We start from the raw sequence: 23,960 nt of genomic DNA, 5'->3' as shown, positions 1-23,960 counted from the left end.
GAAGAAAGATTTAAGGGCTTATCCATCTGATCACCAGGTGTCAAAACTGACTCAAAGGCAAACCGCCTCCCCCAAATCACAAATGGCCTGATTTTAAGTACCAGTTGCTGGGGAGCAATAATGAAAGATGACTATCACACTCTTAAGTTCTGCTTGTGAATTTACCTAAGGCAGCAGGTTGGAATTTCTACAAACATAATGCAGGACCTTCTTAAACCATTCATGATTTAATATAATGTGTGAGAAGGACCTCCCACTGTGCATCTGCAATTTTTAAGTCACCATTGAGTAGCTCACATGCTAAACTCCCAGGAGATAAAGATCCAAGACTGCAAATTTCAAACATCAACTTGTAATAAAAAAGTTGCAAATGTCCCTGTGAACAAATCAATGACTAAGGGAATATTCTTTGAGAACTTCAGCCATTAATTCGTTTTATATAAATGAGATGGAAGGAGTCCCATCTTAAAAGGTGAAACAGAGTTAATACTTTTTAAGTACAACTGACCTTTTAAGTTGTAACTACCTCAATGGAATATTAATTTTCACATTTACTGGACACTACAGAGAATATTTAAAGTAGAATTGGCTGCCAACTTCATTATGTTGGAAATTTAAAAAGGGTGAAAGATGTTTATATAATTTGGCTTAATAACTAAATTTACAGATCAATACAGGCATCAATATATTTTCAAGATATGTAAATATTTCTGGATTATATACCAAATATTTGGAATTAACAAACAGCTGTTTGGTTTCTGTTTATGGATTAAATCTTTATGTGATAGATAGGCTGATAAATATTATTCTATGTGGTTAAGGTTTAATGGTGTGTTTAAAAATAAGCTAAATTTATTTATTATTTATTTATTTATTAATCATATTTATATACCGCCCTATCTCCCAAGGGACTCAGGGCAGTTTACAGGCACTAAAAACAGATAAATAGAATATAAATACAATATAAAACATTTAAAAACTTATTCTAAAGCCCGTCCAATTAAAAATAGAAATAAAACCCAATTTAAAACCCAAAATTTAAAATCTAGCTCAGTCCTGCACAATTAAATAAGTATGTTTTAAGCCCGCGGCGGAAGGTCCGAAGGTCCGAAAGCTGACGAAGTCCTATGTGACTTCCTTTTTCTCTTTTGTCTTTATGCTTTTCTTTTTTTCCTCTGCCCTTTAAAATATAATTAAAGAAATAAAAGGAGCTGACTAAAAGACTTCTTTGATCCTGCAGCACAAGTATTTTAACAATTTAGTGGCAGAATTCCAATTCAGAAACTGTATGCTATTCAGCCAGTTTGCCAAATAGCTTCTTGTATTGTCTGGGAGAATTCCAAGAAAGTTCCCTGAATTTCATATTCCTCCATTAAAGTACACCTCAAACTGTTTCATGATAAATATTAGACAACAAAACAAAACTAAGAAAATTGGAATCAAAACCAGATAGTTAACTAGTCTTTTTTTTTTTTTTTTTTGCAAATTACAAACTGGAAGTAAACAGACAGGACCAAAATGTATTAATTTGGGGTAGAATTTATTTGATTTTTTAAAGATACTACATAGTCAAACAGGATTGGTCTTTTTTTTTTTAAACAGCATAGAACTAATTCCTACTAATTTTTCCCCTACATAGACTTATTTTATATACAAAAACAGTTTTTTGACCGCTGTCTTCTCCAATGTTTACATGATCAAAACTGAGAATTATGTGGTGCCCTAAGTGTTGGGAGGCAGAAGAATTCTTCACCACTACAGCAATAAAAAGGAAAAATTAGTCCCATTCATCAACTCTTGAACAGGTGCCTTTTTTTTCTTTCTTTTTGTAACCGTCTATAGCAGTAGTCAAATTTCCATGACAATGAAGAAAAAACATGAGATGAAATACATTAAATAAGTTAAATAAGCATACACATCTGGATATAAGAGTTTTTAACTTGGCGGCATGAACCAACAGCAATGGTAGCTTGGTCCCCTTTCAGAAGAACAAGGCATTGTTCCTTATTCTGTCTAATCTGACACGCGGTCAACTGCCCAGCGTTTCCAACCTTGCGGTGGTGGGATTGCATCGGCTTCTTCTCAGCCTTTCGTTTCTTGGTAAATTCACCAAACAAGACTTACCAATGCTGTGTGTCCAAACATGTCTTTCTACAGACAGGACATTAGGAATCAGGAAGTGATAAGATTCCCCCCTCCAGGCGGTTGTCTCCAGATCCTTGGCTATTTCAGCACCATTGCACCACCGCCTCCCTATATGCCACACTCCTAAAAATTCAGCTATTGAATCAGCTGACAGGCACAAAAAGGATACGTTATGATTTCACTTTCTATCTGGGCTGTTGAGAAGCAAGCAGCAAAAGCTAAGTTTATGTTAGTGAAGGGCATGCGTTTAAAACAAACCTTGTTATCTCGGGAGGATCACCCATGGTTTTTGGGTTCAGGATGGAGACTTGATCTGAAACTGCTTCAAATCAGGGGTCAATCAAAACAAAATGCCAAATTACACAAAGGGACGGAAGGCTGTTGAGCACACCTAATGTTGTGTATGGTTAAGGCCCATGAAAATTTGCTATTGGCGCAAACACTGAAGAGGCAAGGATCTCTGGGGGATGGGACAAACAGGATGTAAAAAAAAAAATAAGAGAGAGAGAGAGAGAGATTAGAGGGCAGAAGTATATGGTCCCCATTAACACTCACGCCTGGATCAGAAAACAGATGGTCAAAAGGAATTTATCTGATCAGATTAACTACAAGAGAGGAAGGGAGGGGTTCTAACTGCAATAGCCCCATATAATGCTCCCTCTTACTGCAAAGCCAGTCTGAATAAGTGCCACGCCCCCAATTCAGCTTGGAGCACTTTAGTGCAACATATTGCCTGAAGACCACCAGGTATTAGGCACCCTACATTTTCCAACCCACAGTAAGCCATTTTATTTACTTTACTACTATTCCAAAAGAACTGTAAGTGTGCAACTGCGCCTTTCTATTTCCATTTCTCCCGATTCCCACTCCTAGACACAGTTAAAACATTCCAGAAGCTTTGGGTGATGCCCAAGCCATACACAGACTGGCAGGGACCAAGTGCAGCAGTGTTGTCAATTCAGAAGTCCTGATTCCCTTCCCGGCCCGTGAATCTGTCCTGACTCCTCCTCTCTTCCTTTTCTTTGTTCTATTCCTCCCACAACTGCACAGGATGACATGGGAGCTGGAGAAAGACGGCCATGCTTATATAGTTCATAATAGAATCAACACCTGATTAATGAGATACACTGCTGTGGTTTGGAGACCAGACACACCCATTGGGCAGAAGGTTAGATTTATGGAGGAGGCAGGGTGGGTTAGGTATATTTTACAGAAAACCATCCACCTTGGCAACTCAAGCCAACTTCTAAAGAACAAAACAGATCAGCTCCTCCAAAGGACGGACGTTTATTTCTCCAAAGGGGAGAACTCTAGGAATAGATTTCAAAGTCCAAGAAAGTTTTTTTTTTTTAAAAACAATGCACTTTCATAGTGTTAAATACATGATTCCTTCCACTCTTCTCACAATCAATGTAATTCCTTCTCTCTTCTGCTTACTCTGTATACAGTTTAAACGTTCTAGTAGATTATGTTATGCTAATGTTATATTTGTGCAGGGGTAAAAATTTTAAAAGGCAAGACCTGTGAGATGTCATACACTTTTTTTTAAAACATTTGTTACGAATAAATTTAATCCAATGATATGGCAAATCCATCAATTTGATTTACAATTCTCTTGCATGCTGCCTCTACAAGGCGATTTTCCCTATAATTACGCCAACAATAAAGAACAAAACCACCAGTGCGAGTAATCTTGTGCTGAGACCCTCCTCCTTCACAGCGGTGGTGGAAGCATAGCTTGGATGGTTTGACTGGGGTGCCTTCCTCATCCTCAGTCCGTCTTCTTCCTGTTGCAAAGTTAATTTGAAGGGCTTTTTAAAAATAGTAGTAGTAGTAGTAGTAGTAGTAGTAGTAATAATAATAATAATAATAATAATAATAATAATAATAATAATAATAATAATAATGCATTGAAGTTCATTCTAATTTACGTTAAGATACCAATCAATGCCTGAACTAGACATCCGATAAAAGCTCTCCCACCATCAAATCTTTTGTGCTTCAGTCTTTTAACACATTTTTAAAAAACCTTACAACAGAGGTCTTCAAACTTGGCAGCTTTAAGACTTGTGGATTTCAGGCCCCAGAATTCTCCAAGTCTTAAAGCTGCCAAGTTTGAAGACCTCTGCCTTACAAGAAGAGTAAGAAAGCAATTCGCGGTTTGGGGTATCTGAAATGTGGCCTCACTCATTTTGGTCCCTGGATTTGTCCAATGAGGCACTCCCCACCCTCCCCAAAGGAGACTGAATCCCTGATGCATTGAAATATGCACAAACCAGACTGAGAACAAGGGTTCCTTTTCCAAAAAGAAAAAAATGGTGACTTATTTGGAAAAACAACAACAAGGAAATCTCATGATTGGAATCATTAGGAAAGGAACTGAAATTTTCAATGTAACAACCTTATGCAGATATATGGCTAGTATTAATTGGGAGTGCTGTGTATGGTTCCAGTTGCTTCGTTGTAAAAATAATATTACATAAGTAGAAAAGATGCATAAAAGGTCTGGCCAAATGATTCAAGGTCACCAGCAGTTTTTCACTCAGTTGTTTCCTGAGAAGTCTCAGGTAGTATAATCTCTGCTGGGCCCTTTTGACCAGTTCATTAAGCAAAAAGATGGATGGGCAAGATGTGGCTCAGCATCATGTGAACAAAACCAACGTAGCTTCTTAATTTCTGAGTTAATATGAAGGTTGTGGTTTATAGGCTCAAGGTTGACTCAGCCTTCTATCCTTCCGAGGTCGGTAAATTGAGGGCCCAGATTGTTGGGAACAATATGCTGACTCTGTAAACCACTTAGGAGAGGACTTGAAAGCACTGTGAAGCGGTATATAAGTCTAAGTGCTATTGCTATTGCTTATATAAAAAAGGGAGTTGTTTTGGAGTTCTGTACAATTCAGGTCACTATGGATTGTTTTACAAACTGATTAAAAACAGTGAATTAATTGTGAAGAATCAATTGTACAGTCCAGCTGTGATTACATTATGATTTGGGGGGAAAAAAATCCCTCACATCGGGGTGTTCCTAAATCTCTTGACTACGTAGGCAACAGATAAACAAGTTTACCTTAAATAGTTTATTCTCCTCTCGTAACCTCTGAACTTCTAACTGCAGTCTCTTACATTCTTCCATTACTTTCTTCAATTCACTGTCATCTGAAGAAGAACTTAATGATTTTGACATTACAGAAGATTCTGTCTTTGATGCAATTGGGGATATAATTTTATTTATTTCTATATCATGCTGTTGAGAGAATAGGAAAAAGAGTAGGAAGAGTTATTTAATGGCAATTAATAATTAGTTTATTCAGCATGAAAAGGATCTTAGTTATGTAGCATGACGCTGTATATTCTGCAATATTGGGACTGTCGATGAGTCAACAGCAGTCAGAGGAGGAGCTGCTGCTGTGGGACAGAGATGACAGTTGCTCTTTAAAAATTATGATTTACATCGAGTTGATTTAAATCAACTTGATTTAAATCATTATTTAAATCAACTTGATTTAAATCAACTTGATTTAAATCAAGCCTCTTTACTGGTGATTTAAATCATTATTTAAATCAACTTGATTTAAATCAACTTGATTTAAATCAAGCCTCTTTACTGGTGATTTAAATCAACTTGATTTAAATCAAGCCTCTTTACTGGTGATTTAAATCAACTTGATTTAAATCAAGCCTCTTTACTGGTGATTTAAATCAAGCCTCTTTACTGGTGATTTAAATCAACTTGATTTAAATCAAGCCTCTTTACTGGTGATTTAAATCAAGCCTCTTTACTGGTGATTTAAATCATTATTTAAATCAACTTGATTTAAATCATTATTTAAATCAACTTGATTTAAATCATTATTTAAATCAACTTGATTTAAATCATTATTTAAATCAACTTGATTTAAATCAACTTGATTTAAATCAACTTGATTTAAATCAAGCCTCTTTACTGGTGATTTAAATCAAGCCTCTTTACTGGTGATTTAAATCAACTTGATTTAAATCATTATTTAAATCAACTTGATTTAAATCAACTTGATTTAAATCAACTTGATTTAAATCAACTTGATTTAAATCAAGCCTCTTTACTGGTGATTTAAATCAAGCCTCTTTACTGGTGATTTAAATCAAGCCTCTTTACTGGTGATTTAAATCAACTTGATTTAAATCATTATTTAAATCAAGCCTCTTTACTGGTGATTTAAATCATTATTTAAATCAACTTGATTTAAATCAAATCCACCCTGTTCCTAACCATTCTTAGAACTTACTATGAATTTTAAGAATCAGATTTTGAAAACAGCGAATGAATATAAATGTCATTTCAACTGTAGCTATGGATAACTCAGGACCCCTTGATCATTGAATGCATTTGTTCAGACCTAGACATCCATTAAAAGTAAAGACTTGCACATGCTTTGGTTGAATACAAAAATAAAACAAAAATAATTGGTGGTGGTGTTAGTCACGAAGTTGTGTCCAACCCATCGTGACCCCATGTTCCTCCAGGTCTTCCTACCATCCTCCGGAGATTATTTAGGCTCATGCCAACTTCTTCAGTGACTCCATCCAGCCACCTCATTCTCTGTTGTCCCTTTCTTCTTTTGCCCTCAAACTTTTCCAGCATTAGGCTCTTCTCCAGTGAGTCCTTCCTTCTCATTAGGTGGCCAAAGTAGTTGAGTTTCATCTTCAGGATCTGGCCTTCTAAAGAGCAGTCAGGGTTGATCTCTTCTAGGACTGACCGGTTTGATCACCTTGCAGTCCAAGGGACTCGCAGGAGTCTTCTCCAGCACCACAGTTCAAAGGCCTCAATTCTTTGGCGCTCAGCCTTCCTTATGGTCCAACTTTCACAGCCATACATTGCAACTGGAAAACCATAGCCTTGACTATACACACTTTTTTTTGTTTTGTTTTGTTTACATTTATACCCCGCCCTTCTCCGAAGACTCAGGGCGGCTTACAGTGTATAAGGCAATAGTCTCATTCTATTTGTATATTTTTACAAAGTCAACTTATTGCCCCCCCAACAATCTGGGTCCTCATTTTACCTACCTTATAAAGGATGGAAGGCTGAGTCAACCTTGGGCCGGGCTTGAACCTGCAATAATTGCAGGTTTCTGTGTTCTTAATAACAGGCTACTACCAGCCTGAGCTATCCTTTTGTTGGCAGGGTATGGTAGCATCCTCAAAACTAAATACTGGCATTATAATCCTTATCCTAGGAGCAGTAGGCCAAAATTCTAGAGTACCATTGTCTTGTTTTAAAGGATTGGCAGTTCTGAAAAAAATTGCCTTAAAATGTTTGGTAAATTAAAATACTTTTTGCCATTTCTCATTGCTGCCTCAAACTCATGGTTGGGCTTAAATTATTAGCCTGTAAAAACAAGTCATTCCTTTCATCTTAGAGCTATGGGGAGTTGTTTTTGAATGGGCTGTCCACTCACAAAGTGCTGGGGACCACTACTCTCTACCTGATGGATCTCTAGGAGCGCTGTTTTTTGGAAGAGCACTAGCACCTAGATTTATATACCGCTTCACAGTGTTGTACAGCCCAGAGTCAGCCTATTGCCCCCAATAATCTGGGTCCTCATTTTACTGACCTCAAAAGGATGGAAGGCTGAGTCAACCTTGGGCGGGCTTGAACCTGCAATATTGGGTCAACAGCAGTCAGAGGAGGAGCTGCTGCTGTGGGACAGAGATGACAGTTGCTCTTTAAAAATTATGATTTACATCGAGTTGATTTAAATCAAGCCTCTTTACTGGTGATTTAAATCAAGCCTCTTTACTGGTGATTTAAATCAAGCCTCTTTACTGGTGATTTAAATCAAGCCTCTTTACTGGTGATTTAAATCAACTTGATTTAAATCAAGCCTCTTTACTGGTGATTTAAATCAACTTGATTTAAATCAAGCCTCTTTACTGGTGATTTAAATCAAGCCTCTTTACTGGTGATTTAAATCAACTTGATTTAAATCAAGCCTCTTTACTGGTGATTTAAATCAAGCCTCTTTACTGGTGATTTAAATCAAGCCTCTTTACTGGTGATTTAAATCAAGCCTCTTTACTGGTGATTTAAATCATTATTTAAATCAACTTGATTTAAATCAACTTGATTTAAATCAAGCCTCTTTACTGGTGATTTAAATCAAGCCTCTTTACTGGTGATTTAAATCAACTTGATTTAAATCAAGCCTCTTTACTGGTGATTTAAATCAAGCCTCTTTACTGGTGATTTAAATCATTATTTAAATCAACTTGATTTAAATCATTATTTAAATCAAGCCTCTTTACTGGTGATTTAAATCAACTTGATTTAAATCATTATTTAAATCAACTTGATTTAAATCAACTTGATTTAAATCAACTTGATTTAAATCAACTTGATTTAAATCATTATTTAAATCAACTTGATTTAAATCAAGCCTCTTTACTGGTGATTTAAATCAAGCCTCTTTACTGGTGATTTAAATCAAGCCTCTTTACTGGTGATTTAAATCAAGCCTCTTTACTGGTGATTTAAATCAACTTGATTTAAATCAACTTGATTTAAATCAACTTGATTTAAATCAACTTGATTTAAATCAACTTGATTTAAATCAACTTGATTTAAATCATTATTTAAATCAAGCCTCTTTACTGGTGATTTAAATCAAGCCTCTTTACTGGTGATTTAAATCAACTTGATTTAAATCAAGCCTCTTTACTGGTGATTTAAATCATTATTTAAATCAAGCCTCTTTACTGGTGATTTAAATCAAGCCTCTTTACTGGTGATTTAAATCATTATTTAAATCAAGCCTCTTTACTGGTGATTTAAATCAACTTGATTTAAATCATTATTTAAATCAAGCCTCTTTACTGGTGATTTAAATCAACTTGATTTAAATCATTATTTAAATCAACTTGATTTAAATCAAGCCTCTTTACTGGTGATTTAAATCAACTTGATTTAAATCATTAGGAAAGGAACTGAAATTTTCAATGTAACAGCCTTATGCAGATATATGGCTAGTATTAATTGGGAGTGCTGTGTATGGTTCCAGTTGCTTCGTTGTAAAAATAATATTACATAAGTAGAAAAGATGCATAAAAGGTCTGGCCAAATGATTCAAGGTCACCAGCAGTTTTTCACTCAGTTGTTTCCTGAGAAGTCTCAGGTAGTATAATCTCTGCTGGGCCCTTTTGACCAGTTCATTAAGCAAAAAGATGGATGGCAAGATGTGGCTCAGCATCATGTGAACAAAACCAACGTAGCTTCTTAATTTCTGAGTTAATATGAAGGTTGTGGTTTATAGGCTCAAGGTTGACTCAGCCTTCTATCCTTCCGAGGTCGGTAAATTGAGGGCCCAGATTGTTGGGAACAATATGCTGACTCTGTAAACCACTTAGGAGAGGACTTGAAAGCACTGTGAAGCGGTATATAAGTCTAAGTGCTATTGCTATTGCTTATATAAAAAAGGGAGTTGTTTTTGAATGGGCTGTCCACTCACAAAGTGCTGGGGACCACTACTCTCTACCTGATGGATCTCTAGGAGCGCTGTTTTTTGGAAGAGCACTAGCACCTAGATTTATATACCGCTTCACAGTGTTGTACAGCCCAGAGTCAGCCTATTGCCCCCAATAATCTGGGTCCTCATTTTACTGACCTCAAAAGGATGGAAGGCAGAGTCAACCTTGAGCCAGTGACGCTCGAACTGCCGACAGTCAGCAGAAGTAGCCTGCAGTACTGCACTCTAACCACTGTACCGCCAAATTCTAATGTTGACAGAAGCCAATATAAATCACTGCTCTGGTGACAAGGGCAGGATATGCATCAAAGGAAGGGCCACTCTTCAGACCAATTCAAACCGCTCTGAGCTGATGCTCTCTAGCCACCCCTCCGTAAAATCTCTAGCGTGACCTACAGTACTATTCCTCCTCACTGAAACTAAGTTACGTTTTGACATACTGAAACCGATGATGGAAAATAAAATGTTGCTGTTACTTGCTGAAAACCATTAAGCTTATAAAGGTTTAAATTTATGCAAGTCATTGTTTTGTCATTCAATGTTTAAGAGAGATCAGAAAAAAGAAAGTAATCAATGTTTCTCTCTTTTTTCCTAAGCCAGTCTTCTCAACTGTCATCCTTCAAATGTGCTGGAATTGTAATTCCAAGCCTTTTGAGCCATCTTGGGTACTTTCAGGCCTGCTGGCTAGGAGTTTCTGGATCTCTAAATCCAATTAGGAAAAGACTACACATATCATAACGTCTATTTCTGCAGGCTTTTGTATTTTTATATTCGGGATAAAGGAAGCCTGAACATTCAACATGGTTTTCCAGATATGCATTATTCTAAACGTATAAGACAGAGATCACAATATATACAGCCCTACCTTACAGTTTTGAAAGCTGCATGTGCATATACGCTATGATTTCATCCAAATGGAAAGACTGGAATGTGATACTGGGAGAACATCAACCTTTTTAAAAGTAATGCTGAAAATTAAGGATCTGTTCCCAATCTATATATTATAAAAGTTTCCACATCCTTCTTTAATCCAAAAGAATTTAAAAACAGCAGGTGGCAAGCACCAGAATAAAGGGATATGGTCTTTTTTAATGCGATCTTCTCCAACCTTCTATATTTCAGTTGAAGTTCTAATTCCCAGTTAGTCTGCCCAAAGGTAGCTATACTCCAACGTATCTGAAGTGTTGTAGGCTGAATTTCTTAAAGTCAAACTACTGAAAACATTTGAGACCATGAAAATTGCAGCTAAATCCTAAATCAAGAACTTTTAGTTGCATTACCACCCCTTTCTCGCCTTTTTATTTTTAATCACATAAAAATTAATGATTTAATTTTTTTAAAATTTAAATCGGATTTTTTTTTATTTTTATCGAATTTATTTTAATAAAATGCTTTTGGAGTAAAAATCTATCTAAAGAGTTTTCTATTTAAGATGCATTAATAATTAGTTTATTCAGCATGAAAAGGATCTTAGTTATGTAGCATGACGCTGTATATTCTGCAATATTGGGTCAACAGCAGTCAGAGGAGGAGCTGCTGCTGTGGGACAGAGATGACAGTTGCTCTTTAAAAATTATGATTTACATCGAGTTGATTTAAATCAAGCCTCTTTACTGGTGATTTAAATCATTATTTAAATGCCAGTGGTCTGGTGTGAAGCTTCCCACAATAAATACATGCACACAGAGTTCCGCAAGAATAGATGTTTTCTTATGTGCCTTGGGCCTAAGCCCATCTAGGATCCTGCCTTATCATTTGGAAAAAGTAACCAGGAACTTTTCAGAAGCCAATATAAATCACTGCTCTGGTGACAAGGGCAGGATATGCATCAAAGGAAGGGCCACTCTTCAGACCAATTCAAACCGCTCTGAGCTGATGCTCTCTAGCCACCCCTCCGTAAAATCTCTAGCGTGACCTACAGTACTATTCCTCCTCACTGAAACTAAGTTACGTTTTGACATACTGAAACCGATGATGGAAAATAAAATGTTGCTGTTACTTGCTGAAAACCATTAAGCTTATAAAGGTTTAAATTTATGCAAGTCATTGTTTTGTCATTCAATGTTTAAGAGAGATCAGAAAAAAGAAAGTAATCAATGTTTCTCTCTTTTTTCCTAAGCCAGTCTTCTCAACTGTCATCCTTCAAATGTGCTGGAATTGTAATTCCAAGCCTTTTGAGCCATCTTGGGTACTTTCAGGCCTGCTGGCTAGGAGTTTCTGGATCTCTAAATCCAATTAGGAAAAGACTACACATATCATAACGTCTATTTCTGCAGGCTTTTGTATTTTTATATTCGGGATAAAGGAAGCCTGAACATTCAACATGGTTTTCCAGATATGCATTATTCTAAACGTATAAGACAGAGATCACAATATATACAGCCCTACCTTACAGTTTTGAAAGCTGCATGTGCATATACGCTATGATTTCATCCAAATGGAAAGACTGGAATGTGATACTGGGAGAACATCAACCTTTTTAAAAGTAATGCTGAAAATTAAGGATCTGTTCCCAATCTATATATTATAAAAGTTTCCACATCCTTCTTTAATCCAAAAGAATTTAAAAACAGCAGGTGGCAAGCACCAGAATAAAGGGATATGGTCTTTTTTAATGCGATCTTCTCCAACCTTCTATATTTCAGTTGAAGTTCTAATTCCCAGTTAGTCTGCCCAAAGGTAGCTATACTTCAACGTATCTGAAGTGTTGTAGGCTGAATTTCTTAAAGTCAAACTACTGAAAACATTTGAGACCATGAAAATTGCAGCTAAATCCTAAATCAAGAACTTTTAGTTGCATTACCATCCCTTTCTCGCCTTTTTATTTTTAATCACATAAAAATTAAAGGGACTCACGGGTTTATCATTTTCTGCTGGCAGCTCAAACACACATTTAAGTTTAGAATCCATGAGTTCTTCTGGTTTTGCTTCTTTCCACTACAGCACAAATAGAAGAAACAAAGTTATTAAATGAAACAACGTTTGGATTTATATTAAACTATTTATACTGCGGAAACTATTGTTGAAACTATAACCTACTGAGTGGCTCTTTGACTGCATTGAATTAATCAATCAATCTGGAACAGGAGTCTCCAACCTTCTATATTTCAGTTGAAGTTCTAATTCCCAGTTAGTCTGCCCAAAGGTAGCTATACTTCAACGTATCTGAAGTGTTGTAGGCTGAATTTCTTAAAGTCAAACTACTGAAAACATTTGAGACCATGAAAATTGCAGCTAAATCCTAAATCAAGAACTTTTAGTTGCATTACCATCCCTTTCTCGCCTTTTTATTTTTAATCACATAAAAATTAAAGGGACTCACGGGTTTATCATTTTCTGCTGGCAGCTCAAACACACATTTAAGTTTAGAATCCATGAGTTCTTCTGGTTTTGCTTCTTTCCACTACAGCACAAATAGAAGAAACAAAGTTATTAAATGAAACAACGTTTGGATTTATATTAAACTATTTATACTGCGGAAACTATTGTTGAAACTATAACCTACTGAGTGGCTCTTTGACTGCATTGAATTAATCAATCAATCTGGAACAGGAGTCTCCAACCTTGGCAACTTTAAGACTTGTGGACCTCAACTCTCAGAATTCCTCAGCCAGTTTTTCTGGCTGAGGAATTCTGGGTATTGAAGTCCACAAATCTTAATGTTGTCAAGGTTGGAGACCCCAGATCTGGAAGGTTGATTTTTTCCCCTCATAGCTACAGATTTTATGGTTTTGTTTAGAAGCGAGCTTCACCAATGTCCCTCAGGTTTCTCCAAATGGAATGCAATATTTTGTTCCAGAGACAGCCAGCTTGAATATTTGTCATGGTATATGTTTAATATCTTATTTTCCTTCAACCTCAGAAAGGATACTTATTTCCCTAACTCTCTGAGAGAGGAAAAAGGGCCAAATTATACACAGGTAGTTCTCATTTAACAACCACTCATTCAGTGACTGTCTGAACTTATGATGGTGCTGAATGAGTGGTATTTGTGACCCATAACTTCTACTGACTTTGGTCACAGGGTCCTGCAGTAGCCATTTGCATCTTTCTTGACTGGGATCTTACTAATGTCAATGGGGAAGCTGGCAGAGGATCGAAATTACAATCCTGTAACATCCTCATTTAACAACCACTCATTCAGTGACTGTCTGAACTTATGATGGTGCGGAATGAGTGGTACTTGTGACCCATAACTTCTACTGACTTTGGTCACAGGGTCCTGCAGTAGCCATTTGCATCTTTCTTGGCTGGGATCTTACTAATGTCAATGGGGAAGCTGGCAGAGGATCGAAATTACAATCCTGTAACATCCTCATTTAATGATCCATGGTGATTTGCTTAATAGCAAAAAAAAAGGCAAATGGCTGGAATTTCTATTGCTAAGCAGCACAGTCATGGGACGTCTCATTTTAGAACTGTGACACTTACCAACAGAAATTCCAGGCGAAATTATTAGTGATGACTGCCTATATTGCAATCATCATCATCATCATCTCCTTTTAACGAACCCCATAATCCTTTGCAGGGTGGAGTCTGGCCAACTGAACAGAGCTGAGTGTTTACTGGCTAGATACCCTTCCTGTCACCAATGTGGAGTTATATTCAGGATCTGGCCTTTTAAAGAGCAGTCAGTGTTGATCTCTTCTAGGACTGACCGGTTTGCTTTGCAGTCCAAGGGATTCTCAGGAGTTTTCTCCAGCACAAAGTTCAAAGGCCTCAATTCTCTGGCGTTCAGCCTTACTTATGGTTCAACTTTCACAGCCATACATTGCAACTGGGAAAACCATAGCCTTAACTATGCACACTTTTTTTTGTTTTGTTTTGTTTACATTTATACCCCGCCCTTCTCCGAAGACTCAGGGCGGCTTACAGTGTATAAGGCAATAGTCTCATTCTATTTGTATATTTTTACAAAGTCAACTTATTGCCCCCCCAACAATCTGGGTCCTCATTTTACCTACCTTATAAAGGATGGAAGGCTGAGTCAACCTTGGGCCGGGCTTGAACCTGCAATAATTGCAGGCTTCTGTGTTCTTAATAACAGGCTATTACCAGCCTGAGCTATCCGGCCCTTTTGTTGGCAGGGTATGGTAGCATCCTCCAAACTAAATACTGGCATTATAATCCTTATCCTAGGAGCAGTAGGCCAAAATTCTAGAGTACCATTGTCTTGTTTTAAAGGATTGGCAGTTCTGAAAAAAATTGCCTTAAAATGTTTGGTAAATTAAAATACTTTTTGCCATTTCTCATTGCTGCCTCAAACTCATGGTTGGGCTTAAATTATTAGCCTGTAAAAACAAGTCATTCCTTTCATCTTAGAGCTATGGGGAGTTGTTTTTGAATGGGCTGTCCACTCACAAAGTGCTGGGGACCACTACTCTCTACCTGATGGATCTCTAGGAGCGCTGTTTTTTGGAAGAGCACTAGCACCTAGATTTATATACCGCTTCACAGTGTTGTACAGCCCAGAGTCAGCCTATTGCCCCCAATAATCTGGGTCCTCATTTTACTGACCTCAAAAGGATGGAAGGCAGAGTCAACCTTGAGCCAGTGACGCTCGAACTGCCGACAGTCAGCAGAAGTAGCCTGCAGTACTGCACTCTAACCACTGTACCGCCAAATTCTAATGTTGACAGAAGCCAATATAAATCACTGCTCTGGTGACAAGGGCAGGATATGCATCAAAGGAAGGGCCACTCTTCAGACCAATTCAAACCGCTCTGAGCTGATGCTCTCTAGCCACCCCTCCGTAAAATCTCTAGCGTGACCTACAGTACTATTCCTCCTCACTGAAACTAAGTTACGTTTTGACATACTGAAACCGATGATGGAAAATAAAATGTTGCTGTTACTTGCTGAAAACCATTAAACTTATAAAGGTTTAAATTTATGCAAGTCATTGTTTTGTCATTCAATGTTTAAGAGAGATCAGAAAAAAGAAAGTAATCAATGTTTCTCTCTTTTTTCCTAAGCCAGTCTTCTCAACTGTCATCCTTCAAATGTGCTGGAATTGTAATTCCAAGCCTTTTGAGCCATCTTGGGTACTTTCAGGCCTGCTGGCTAGGAGTTTCTGGATCTCTAAATCCAATTAGGAAAAGACTACACATATCATAACGTCTATTTCTGCAGGCTTTTGTATTTTTATATTCGGGATAAAGGAAGCCTGAACATTCAACATGGTTTTCCAGATATGCATTATTCTAAACGTATAAGACAGAGATCACAATATATACAGCCCTACCTTACAGTTTTGAAAGCTGCATGTGCATATACGCTATGATTTCATCCAAATGGAATGCAATATTTTGTTCCAGAGACAGCCAGCTTGAATATTTGTCATGGTATATGTTTAATATCTTATTTTCCTTCAACCTCAGAAAGGATACTTATTTCCCTAACTCTCTGAGAGAGGAAAAAGGGCCAAATTATACACAGGTAGTTCTCATTTAACAACCACTCATTCAGTGACTGTCTGAACTTATGATGGTGCGGAATGAGTGGTACTTGTGACCCATAACTTCTACTGACTTTGGTCACAGGGTCCTGCAGTAGCCATTTGCATCTTTCTTGGCTGGGATCTTACTAATGTCAATGGGGAAGCTGGCAGAGGATCGAAATTACAATCCTGTAACATCCTCATTTAATGATCCATGGTGATTTGCTTAATAGCAAAAAAAAAGGCAAATGGCTGGAATTTCTATTGCTAAGCAGCACAGTCATGGGACGTCTCATTTTAGAACTGTGACACTTACCAACAGACATTCCAGGCGAAATTATTAGTGATCACTGCCTATATTGGAATCATCATCATCATCATCATCATCATCATCATCATCTCCTTTTAACGAACCCCATAATCCTTTGCAGGGTGGAGTCTGGCCAACTGAACAGAGCTGAGTGTTTACTGGCTAGATACCCTTCCTGTCACCAATGTGGAGTTATATTCAGCAGATATATTCTCAACGTGTCCAGAGAAATATCTCCTCTACCTAGGATCGAACTCACAGCCTCCTGATGCTGAGGCGAGAGCTCCATGTCTAGGCCACTGCACTAATCTACTGCTTCTGTAGCCTCTGACAATGTGTAAGAGGTCAGCTAACAAACATTCTGTCTGGGGCGGCAGATAGAAAACCATTCTGGCTCCAAACTTTTTTTTAACATTGAATAGATGGGAATGAAGCATGTAAGCAATATCAGGATCCAACCATTTCACCAGCATTCAATTTGGAAGGAGACTGAAGATAGTTTGGCAACTGAATGGCTATTGAAACTTGGCTGTCTAATTCAACTGGATCATTTGCCTGCCTGTAAACATGGGAAGCATACGTTGCTTAACTCTTTGAGCAGTGGCACCTATCTATGTGTGTTTCCATGCAAGCCCTTTACATGGGAAAGCCCTGAAGAAGCAGAGGGATTTTTTTTTTCTGAAGAAGAAATGCAACTAAAAAAATAATAGTACTTGGCTACGGAGCTCATCAAAATTTGCAGATCTTGGAATCAAAATGGGAATAGTCAAACAAGGGTATTCCAGAATGTTAATGCAGGGGATTCAGTCCTATCATCAGATGGATAAAGGCAAATTACAACAATCAATTCTCTTTAATACTACTTTACTCCCTATATGGTGAAGCATGCTTGAAGAGCAGAAATGCTTAAAGTCAAACTACTGAAAACATTTGAGACCATGAAAATTGCAGCTAAATCCTAAATCAAGAACTTTTAGTTGCATTACCACCCCTTTCTCGCCTTTTTATTTTTAATCACATAAAAATTAAAGGGACTCACGGGTTTATCATTTTCTGCTGGCAGCTCAAACACACATTTAAGTTTAGAATCCATGAGTTCTTCTGGTTTTGCTTCTTTCCACTACAGCACAAATAGAAGAAACAAAGTTATTAAATGAAACAACGTTTGGATTTATATTAAACTATTTATACTGCGGAAACTATTGTTGAAACTATGACCTACTGAGTGGCTCTTTGCATTGAATAAATCAATCAATCTGGAACAGGGGTCTCCAACCTTGGCAACTTTAAGACTTGTGGACCTCAACTCTCAGAATTCCTCAGCCAGTTTTTCTGGCTGAGGAATTCTTGAGTTGAAGTCCACAAATCTTAATGTTGTCAAGGTTGGAGACCCCAGATCTGGAAGGTTGATTTTTTCCCCACATAGCTACAGATTTTATGGTTTTGTTTAGAAGCGAGCTTCACCAATGTCCCTCAGGTTTCTCCAAATGGAATGCAATATTTTGTTCCAGAGACAGCCAGCTTGAATATTTGTCATGGTATATGTTTAATATCTTATTTTCCTTCAACCTCAGAAAGGATACTTATTTCCCTAACTCTCCGAGAGAGGAAAAAGGGCCAAATTATACACAGGTAGTCCTCATTTAACAACCACTCATTCAGTGACTGTCTGAACTTATGATGGTGCTGAATGAGTGGTATTTGTGACCCATAACTTCTACTGACTTTGGTCACAGGGTCCTGCAGTAGCCATTTGCATCTTTCTTGACTGGGATCTTACTAATGTCAATGGGGAAGCTGGCAGAGGATCGAAATTACAATCCTGTAACATCCTCATTTAATGATCCATGGTGATTTGCTTAATAGCAAAAAAAAAGGCAAATGGCTGGAATTTCTATTGCTAAGCAGCACAGTCATGGGACGTCTCATTTTAGAACTGTGACACTTACCAACAGACATTCCAGGCGAAATTATTAGTGATGACTGCCTATATTGGAATCATCATCTTCATCATCTCCTTTTAACGAACCCCATAATCCTTTGCAGGGTGGAGTCTGGCCAACTGAACAGAGCCGAGTGTTTACTGGCTAGATACCCTTCCTGTCACCAATGTGGAGTTATATTCAGCAGATATATTCTCAACGTGTCCAGAGAGAGAAATATCTCCTCTACCTAGGATCGAACTCACAGCCTCCTGATGCTGAGGCGAGAGCTCCATGTCTAGGCCACTGCACTAATCTACTGCTTCTGTAGCCTCTGACAATGTGTAAGAGGTCAGCTAACAAACATTCTGTCTGGGGCGGCAGATAGAAAACCATTCTGGCTCCAAACTTTTTTTTAACATTGAATAGATGGGAATGAAGCATGTAAGCAATATCAGGGGATCCAACCATTTCATCAGCATTCAATTTGGAAGGAGACTGAAGATAGTTTGGCAACTGAATGGCTAGTGAAACTTGGCTGTCTAATTCAACTGGATCATTTGCCTGCCTGTAAACATGGGAAGCATACGTTGCTTAACTCTTTGAGCAGTGGCACCTATCTATGTGTGTTTCCATGCAAGCCCTTTACATGGGAAAGCCCTGAAGAAGCAGAGGGATTTTTTTTTTCTGAAGAAGAAATGCAACTAAAAAAATAATAGTACTTGGCTACGGAGCTCATCAAAATTTGCAGATCTTGGAATCAAAATGGGAATAGTCAAACAAGGGTATTCCAGAATGTTAATGCAGGGGATTCAGTCCTATCATCAGATGGATAAAGGCAAATTACAACAATCAATTCTCTTTAATACTACTTTACTCCCTATATGGTGAAGCATGCTTGAAGAGTAGAAATGCAGTAGAACGGTGATTAACAACCTGTTCCACCAATTACCCTTAGCTACTAGTTGATACTCTGATAATTTGGAAAGTAGAAACAACATGTTTGGTTAATTTAGACTTATATATACAATTAAAACATAGTTCAAATTCTCTATTCTAAGGGTATATTATATCAGTGGCAACCATGCTATGAAATCAGTTGACCTCCTCTCCCACATACTACTGATTTCCAAACCTATAAAATCTCTTGTGTAGATATTGATTTATCATAAAAAGTTCATTGAAGAGACATAATTGCACCAGTCCCATAACAAACCACACGTGTTTTAGTGTGGAGGTACCATCATATTATGCAAATGTAGCATGAGGCCAAAGTCAGATCTCTATCTCTCTCTAGCTCACTTGCTTAATATGCTTCAGAAAATGGCCAATCACAAACTATATTTTAAGAGAAAAGATGTTCATGAACATTGAAAAGCTTCTAATACTCACTACTGCTTCCATGTCTGAAGTATCAGGTGGCGCAAACATCGACTGGACCATGAACTTATGTTTACTTTTCTCATTAGGGTCATAGTCAAAAGGCTGTAGCATCACTGAAAGAGAAATCATTGCTGTGTCAGGACACCTACATGGCTGTCATATAGTTATGGTTGCCGGGCCAGCATACTTATTGTCTTTCCTGGAAAGCTGAGAAAAATCCAGCCTTATGTACCAAAGTAATTTTCCAAATGGATCGCTATATCAATGCTTTGTTATTCTCCCAGCTCCTATTAGCTTTGCTAGCATTGTAAGCCAGCCAGGGAATGACTGCAGTGTAACATGGTATACCTACTATTTGCCCACTAAAATAGATGATTCAGCAGAGATGGCACCACTGAGTCATGCAAAGCAATGATGCAGTACAGAACTGGATGTAATGCAATCGGATCTAAGGACACTGCATGCCATACCAGACTCATAGGCATTTCCAAAAAGCATCTCAAATTGCTATGGACTTGATCCACAATACAGTGGTAGATTCTTCAACACAAATGCATCTAGTAAATGAACAGCATGCAACTTCAGAAGATGTTATACTACACATTTCAAATAGTTTTCTAATTTAATATTATTGGTTACATTTTCTCAAAGGATCTCAAGATAATCATTCCTTTGTCCAATCTTTCTGCAAACCATCCTGTGAGGTAGGCTGGCCTGAGAGAAGGAAAAAGAAGCTGGCTGAGGCTGGCAAGGTAGCCTGAGAGAAGTTAAGTGCCCAAATCCACCATATGTGTTTCTATGACTGATGGTGCACATAAGCCTGTGGCTCCCTAGTTTCCTAATCTTAATTAGTTCTAATAGTAAAGAACATGTGTGACTAAGGACTGATCTGCTAAGTCTTTGGTGTTCTCCAAACCTGGCTGTTTTTCTCCAGACATTTCATTACCAAGGTAAGTAGCATCATCAACGTACTGGTGGTATCTCACCCGAAGCCACTGATGATCTCACCCAGCGGCTTCATGTAGATGTTGAACAGCAGGCGGTCCCGTAAGTACCCAGGCCCTAAGCCATGGAGCACTTTAAAGGTCATAACCAACACTTTAAAGTGCACTCGAAAGGCCACAGGTAGCCAGTGCAGTCTGCACAGGAGCGGTGTTACGTGGGAGCTACGCGTAGCTCCCTCTTTCACCCGCGCAGCTGCATTCTGGACTAGCTGGAGCCTCCGAGTGCACTTCAAGGGAGCCCATGTGAGAGCATTACAATAATCCAAGCGAGAGGTAATGAGCGCATGAGTGACTGTGCACAAGGCATCCCGATCAAGAAAGGCGCAACTGCGAACCAGGCGAACCTGGTGGAAGGCCCTCCTGGAGACGGCCGTCAAATGATCTTCAAGTGATAGCCGATCATCCAGGAGGACACCTAAGTTGCGCACCCTATCCTTTGGGGCCAGTAACTCGCCTCCAACAGTCAGCCGCGGCTGCAGCTGACTGAATCGGGATGCCGGCATCCACAGCCACTCCGTCTTGGAGGGATTAAGCTTGAGCCTGTTTCTCCCCCTCCCGACCCGTCGGCTTCCAAACACGGGACAGCACTTCAACAACTTCATTGGGGTGGCCGGGGTGGAAAAGTACAGCTGAGTGTTATCAGCGTACTGCTGGTATCTCACCCGAAGCCACTGATGATCTCACCCAGCGGCTTCATGTAGATGTTGAACAGCAGGCGGTCCCGTAAGTACCCAGGCCCTAAGCCATGGAGCACTTTAAAGGTCATAACCAACACTTTAAAGTGCACTCGAAAGGCCACAGGTAGCCAGTGCAGTCTGCGCAGGAGCGGTGTTACGTGGGAGCTACGCGTAGCTCCCTCTATCACCCGCGCAGCTGCATTCTGGACTAGCTGGAGCCTCCGAGTGCACTTCAAGGGAGCCCATGTGAGAGCATTACAATAATCCAAGCGAGAGGTAATGAGCGCATGAGTGACTGTGCACAAGGCATCCCGATCAAGAAAGGCGCAACTGCGAACCAGGCGAACCTGGTGGAAGGCCCTCCTGGAGCGGCCGTCAAATGATCTCCAACCACCAGCCGATCACCCAGGAGGCCACCTAAGTTGTGCACCCTATCCTTTGAGGCCAGTAACTCGCCTCCAACAGTCAGCCACGGCTGCAGCTGACTGAATCGGGATGCCGGCATCCACAGCCACTCCGTCTTGGAGGGATTAAGCTTGAGCCTGTTTCTCCCTCAGCCCCTCGGAGAACCAAGGGGCCGGACGAGATCTGCGCCGGGTCAGAGGCCGCAAAGGCGACACGGTCCAAGGCCGTCATGGAAGCCTGGAACTCCCGAGCTGCCGTCGATAACAAGCCAGCCGATGGCAGGTTGAAATCCCCATGACTATAAGTCTGGGGTCTCAACCGCCACAGCGGCAAGTACCTCCAATAGCTCAGGCAGGGCTGTGGTCACGCAGCAAGGAGCCAGTCTCGATCAACAAGCCCATGACAGCAGGCCCCACAAACTCTAATAAGGCACTGAGACTCTGAGGTCCTTTCCTGAAGCAATGCCATCTGATGGGGCTTAAAGACACATGTCTTTTATGTTGTGGCACTTGCCCTTAAGATGTGTCCCTACATTTTGGACATTTAGAAAGGTATGAAAACCTGGTGGTTTTGTATTGGGTCACTGGATGGCTGGAATTCTTATCAGGAAGAGGATATCCCAATCATGTACTGTTGCTGTGATTTCTTTTCAATATTTTTAACTTTTCTGAGTTGTGTTTTTACCCTGGCTGTAAACCGTCCTGAGTCCTTCGGGAGAAGGGCAGTATATAAATAAATAAATAAATTAATTAATTAATTAAATACATACATACATACATACAATGCAGTCTGGCTTCTTAACCCACAGCTCCTATTAGCTTTGCTAGCATTGTAAGCCAGCCAGGGAATGACTGCAGTGTAACATGGTATACCTACTATTTGCCCACTAAAATAGATGATTCAGCAGAGATGGCACCACTGAGTCATGCAAAGCAATGATGCAGTACAGAACTGGATGTAATGCAATCGGATCTAAGGACACTGCATGCCATACCAGACTCATAGGCATTTCCAAAAAGTCATCCAAAAAGCATCTCAAATTGCTATGGACTTGATCCACAATACAGTGGTAGATTCTTCAACACAAATGCATCTAGTAAATGAACAGCATGCAACTTCAGAAGATGTTATACTACACATTTCAAATAGTTTTCTAATTTAATATTATTGGTTACATTTTCTCAAAGGATCTCAAGATAATCATTCCTTTGTCCAATCTTTCTGCAAACCATCCTGTGAGGTAGGCTGGCCTGAGAGAAGGAAAAAGAAGCTGGCTGAGGCTGGCAAGGTAGCCTGAGAGAAGTTAAGTGCCCAAATCCACCATATGTGTTTCTATGACTGATGGTGCACATAAGCCTGTGGCTCCCTAGTTTCCTAATCTTAATTAGTTCTAATAGTAAAGAACATGTGTGACTAAGGACTGATCTGCTAAGTCTTTGGTGTTCTCCAAACCTGGCTGTTTTTCTCCAGACATTTCATTACCAAGGTAAGTAGCATCATCAACGTACTGGTAGTGAAATATCAGCAGGGAAACAACCAAGCTCAGAGAACATCAAGAATACAATACCCGAATTAGTAAATATTGTTTAATAAGTAGTAAGTAGTAAGAGCTAATTTAGAGAACAATTAGTAGATAAAGTTTCTTGAAAAATTCTACTCCAAAATATTTCATTAAGATCAGCTTTGCTGGCTGAGGAATTCTTGGAGTTGAAGTCCACACAGCTTAAAGTTGCCAAGGTTGGAAACCCCTGTTATAGATCATATAGAACAAGAGTTTCTGGACACTGTAGACGTGAGAAAAACTCCTTAGGTAAGGAGCTATATAAAACACAGACAGCCAACATTCTCCAATTCAGTAGCACAACTGAAACATAAAATAAGACAATTATTATCAAAGCACCTAGAAACAATCTCCAATAATAAACGTATACAGACACATTCCTGAAGCAGGAGAAAATAAACTTGAATCAAAGATGACCAATACATCAAGTGACCATGAAAAGTTTTTCTCCTGATCAGGAATGGTTGCAACTATGTAGATATAATTGTGCAAATGCTCCCCCTACCTCCCCCTCCATATCTGCTCTGCAAGCAGAAGCTATGAGTCCAGGAGGACCTAAAACTATGAACCCGTTCAGCTTAGGAGACTCTCCTACTATCTATCTATGAGACC

At 38.9% G+C, this 23,960-nt stretch overlaps 1 protein-coding gene across 2 annotated transcripts in view; it reads right to left on the bottom strand.

Annotated features, from left to right (window-relative positions):
* Positions 1–1,523: 1,523 nt before the first annotated feature.
* VAPB (VAMP associated protein B and C) overlaps positions 1,524–23,960 on the bottom strand; it is a 70,021-nt gene continuing 47,584 nt past the window's right edge. The window contains exons 3-6 of one of the 2 annotated variants that reach the window (XM_058177734.1): positions 19,711–19,814; positions 17,436–17,516; positions 5,213–5,389; positions 1,524–3,932 (exon numbers count right to left, since the gene is read on the bottom strand). In XM_058177734.1, coding sequence (XP_058033717.1) covers positions 3,774–3,932; positions 5,213–5,389; positions 17,436–17,516; positions 19,711–19,814 — 521 coding nt within the window. In that variant the 3' untranslated portion in view covers positions 1,524–3,773. Of the gene's footprint in view, positions 3,933–5,212; positions 5,390–12,503; positions 12,585–17,435; positions 17,517–19,710; positions 19,815–23,960 lie in introns of both variants that reach the window. The other variant, XM_058177733.1, reaches the window with a different exon arrangement.

This window comes from Ahaetulla prasina, chromosome 3 (genome assembly GCF_028640845.1).
Source record: "Ahaetulla prasina isolate Xishuangbanna chromosome 3, ASM2864084v1, whole genome shotgun sequence".
Classification (NCBI taxonomy): Eukaryota; Metazoa; Chordata; class Lepidosauria; order Squamata; family Colubridae; genus Ahaetulla; species Ahaetulla prasina.
The sequence above is the reverse complement of the archived record's forward strand: the minus strand, read 5'-3'. Positions and strand labels throughout refer to the sequence as shown.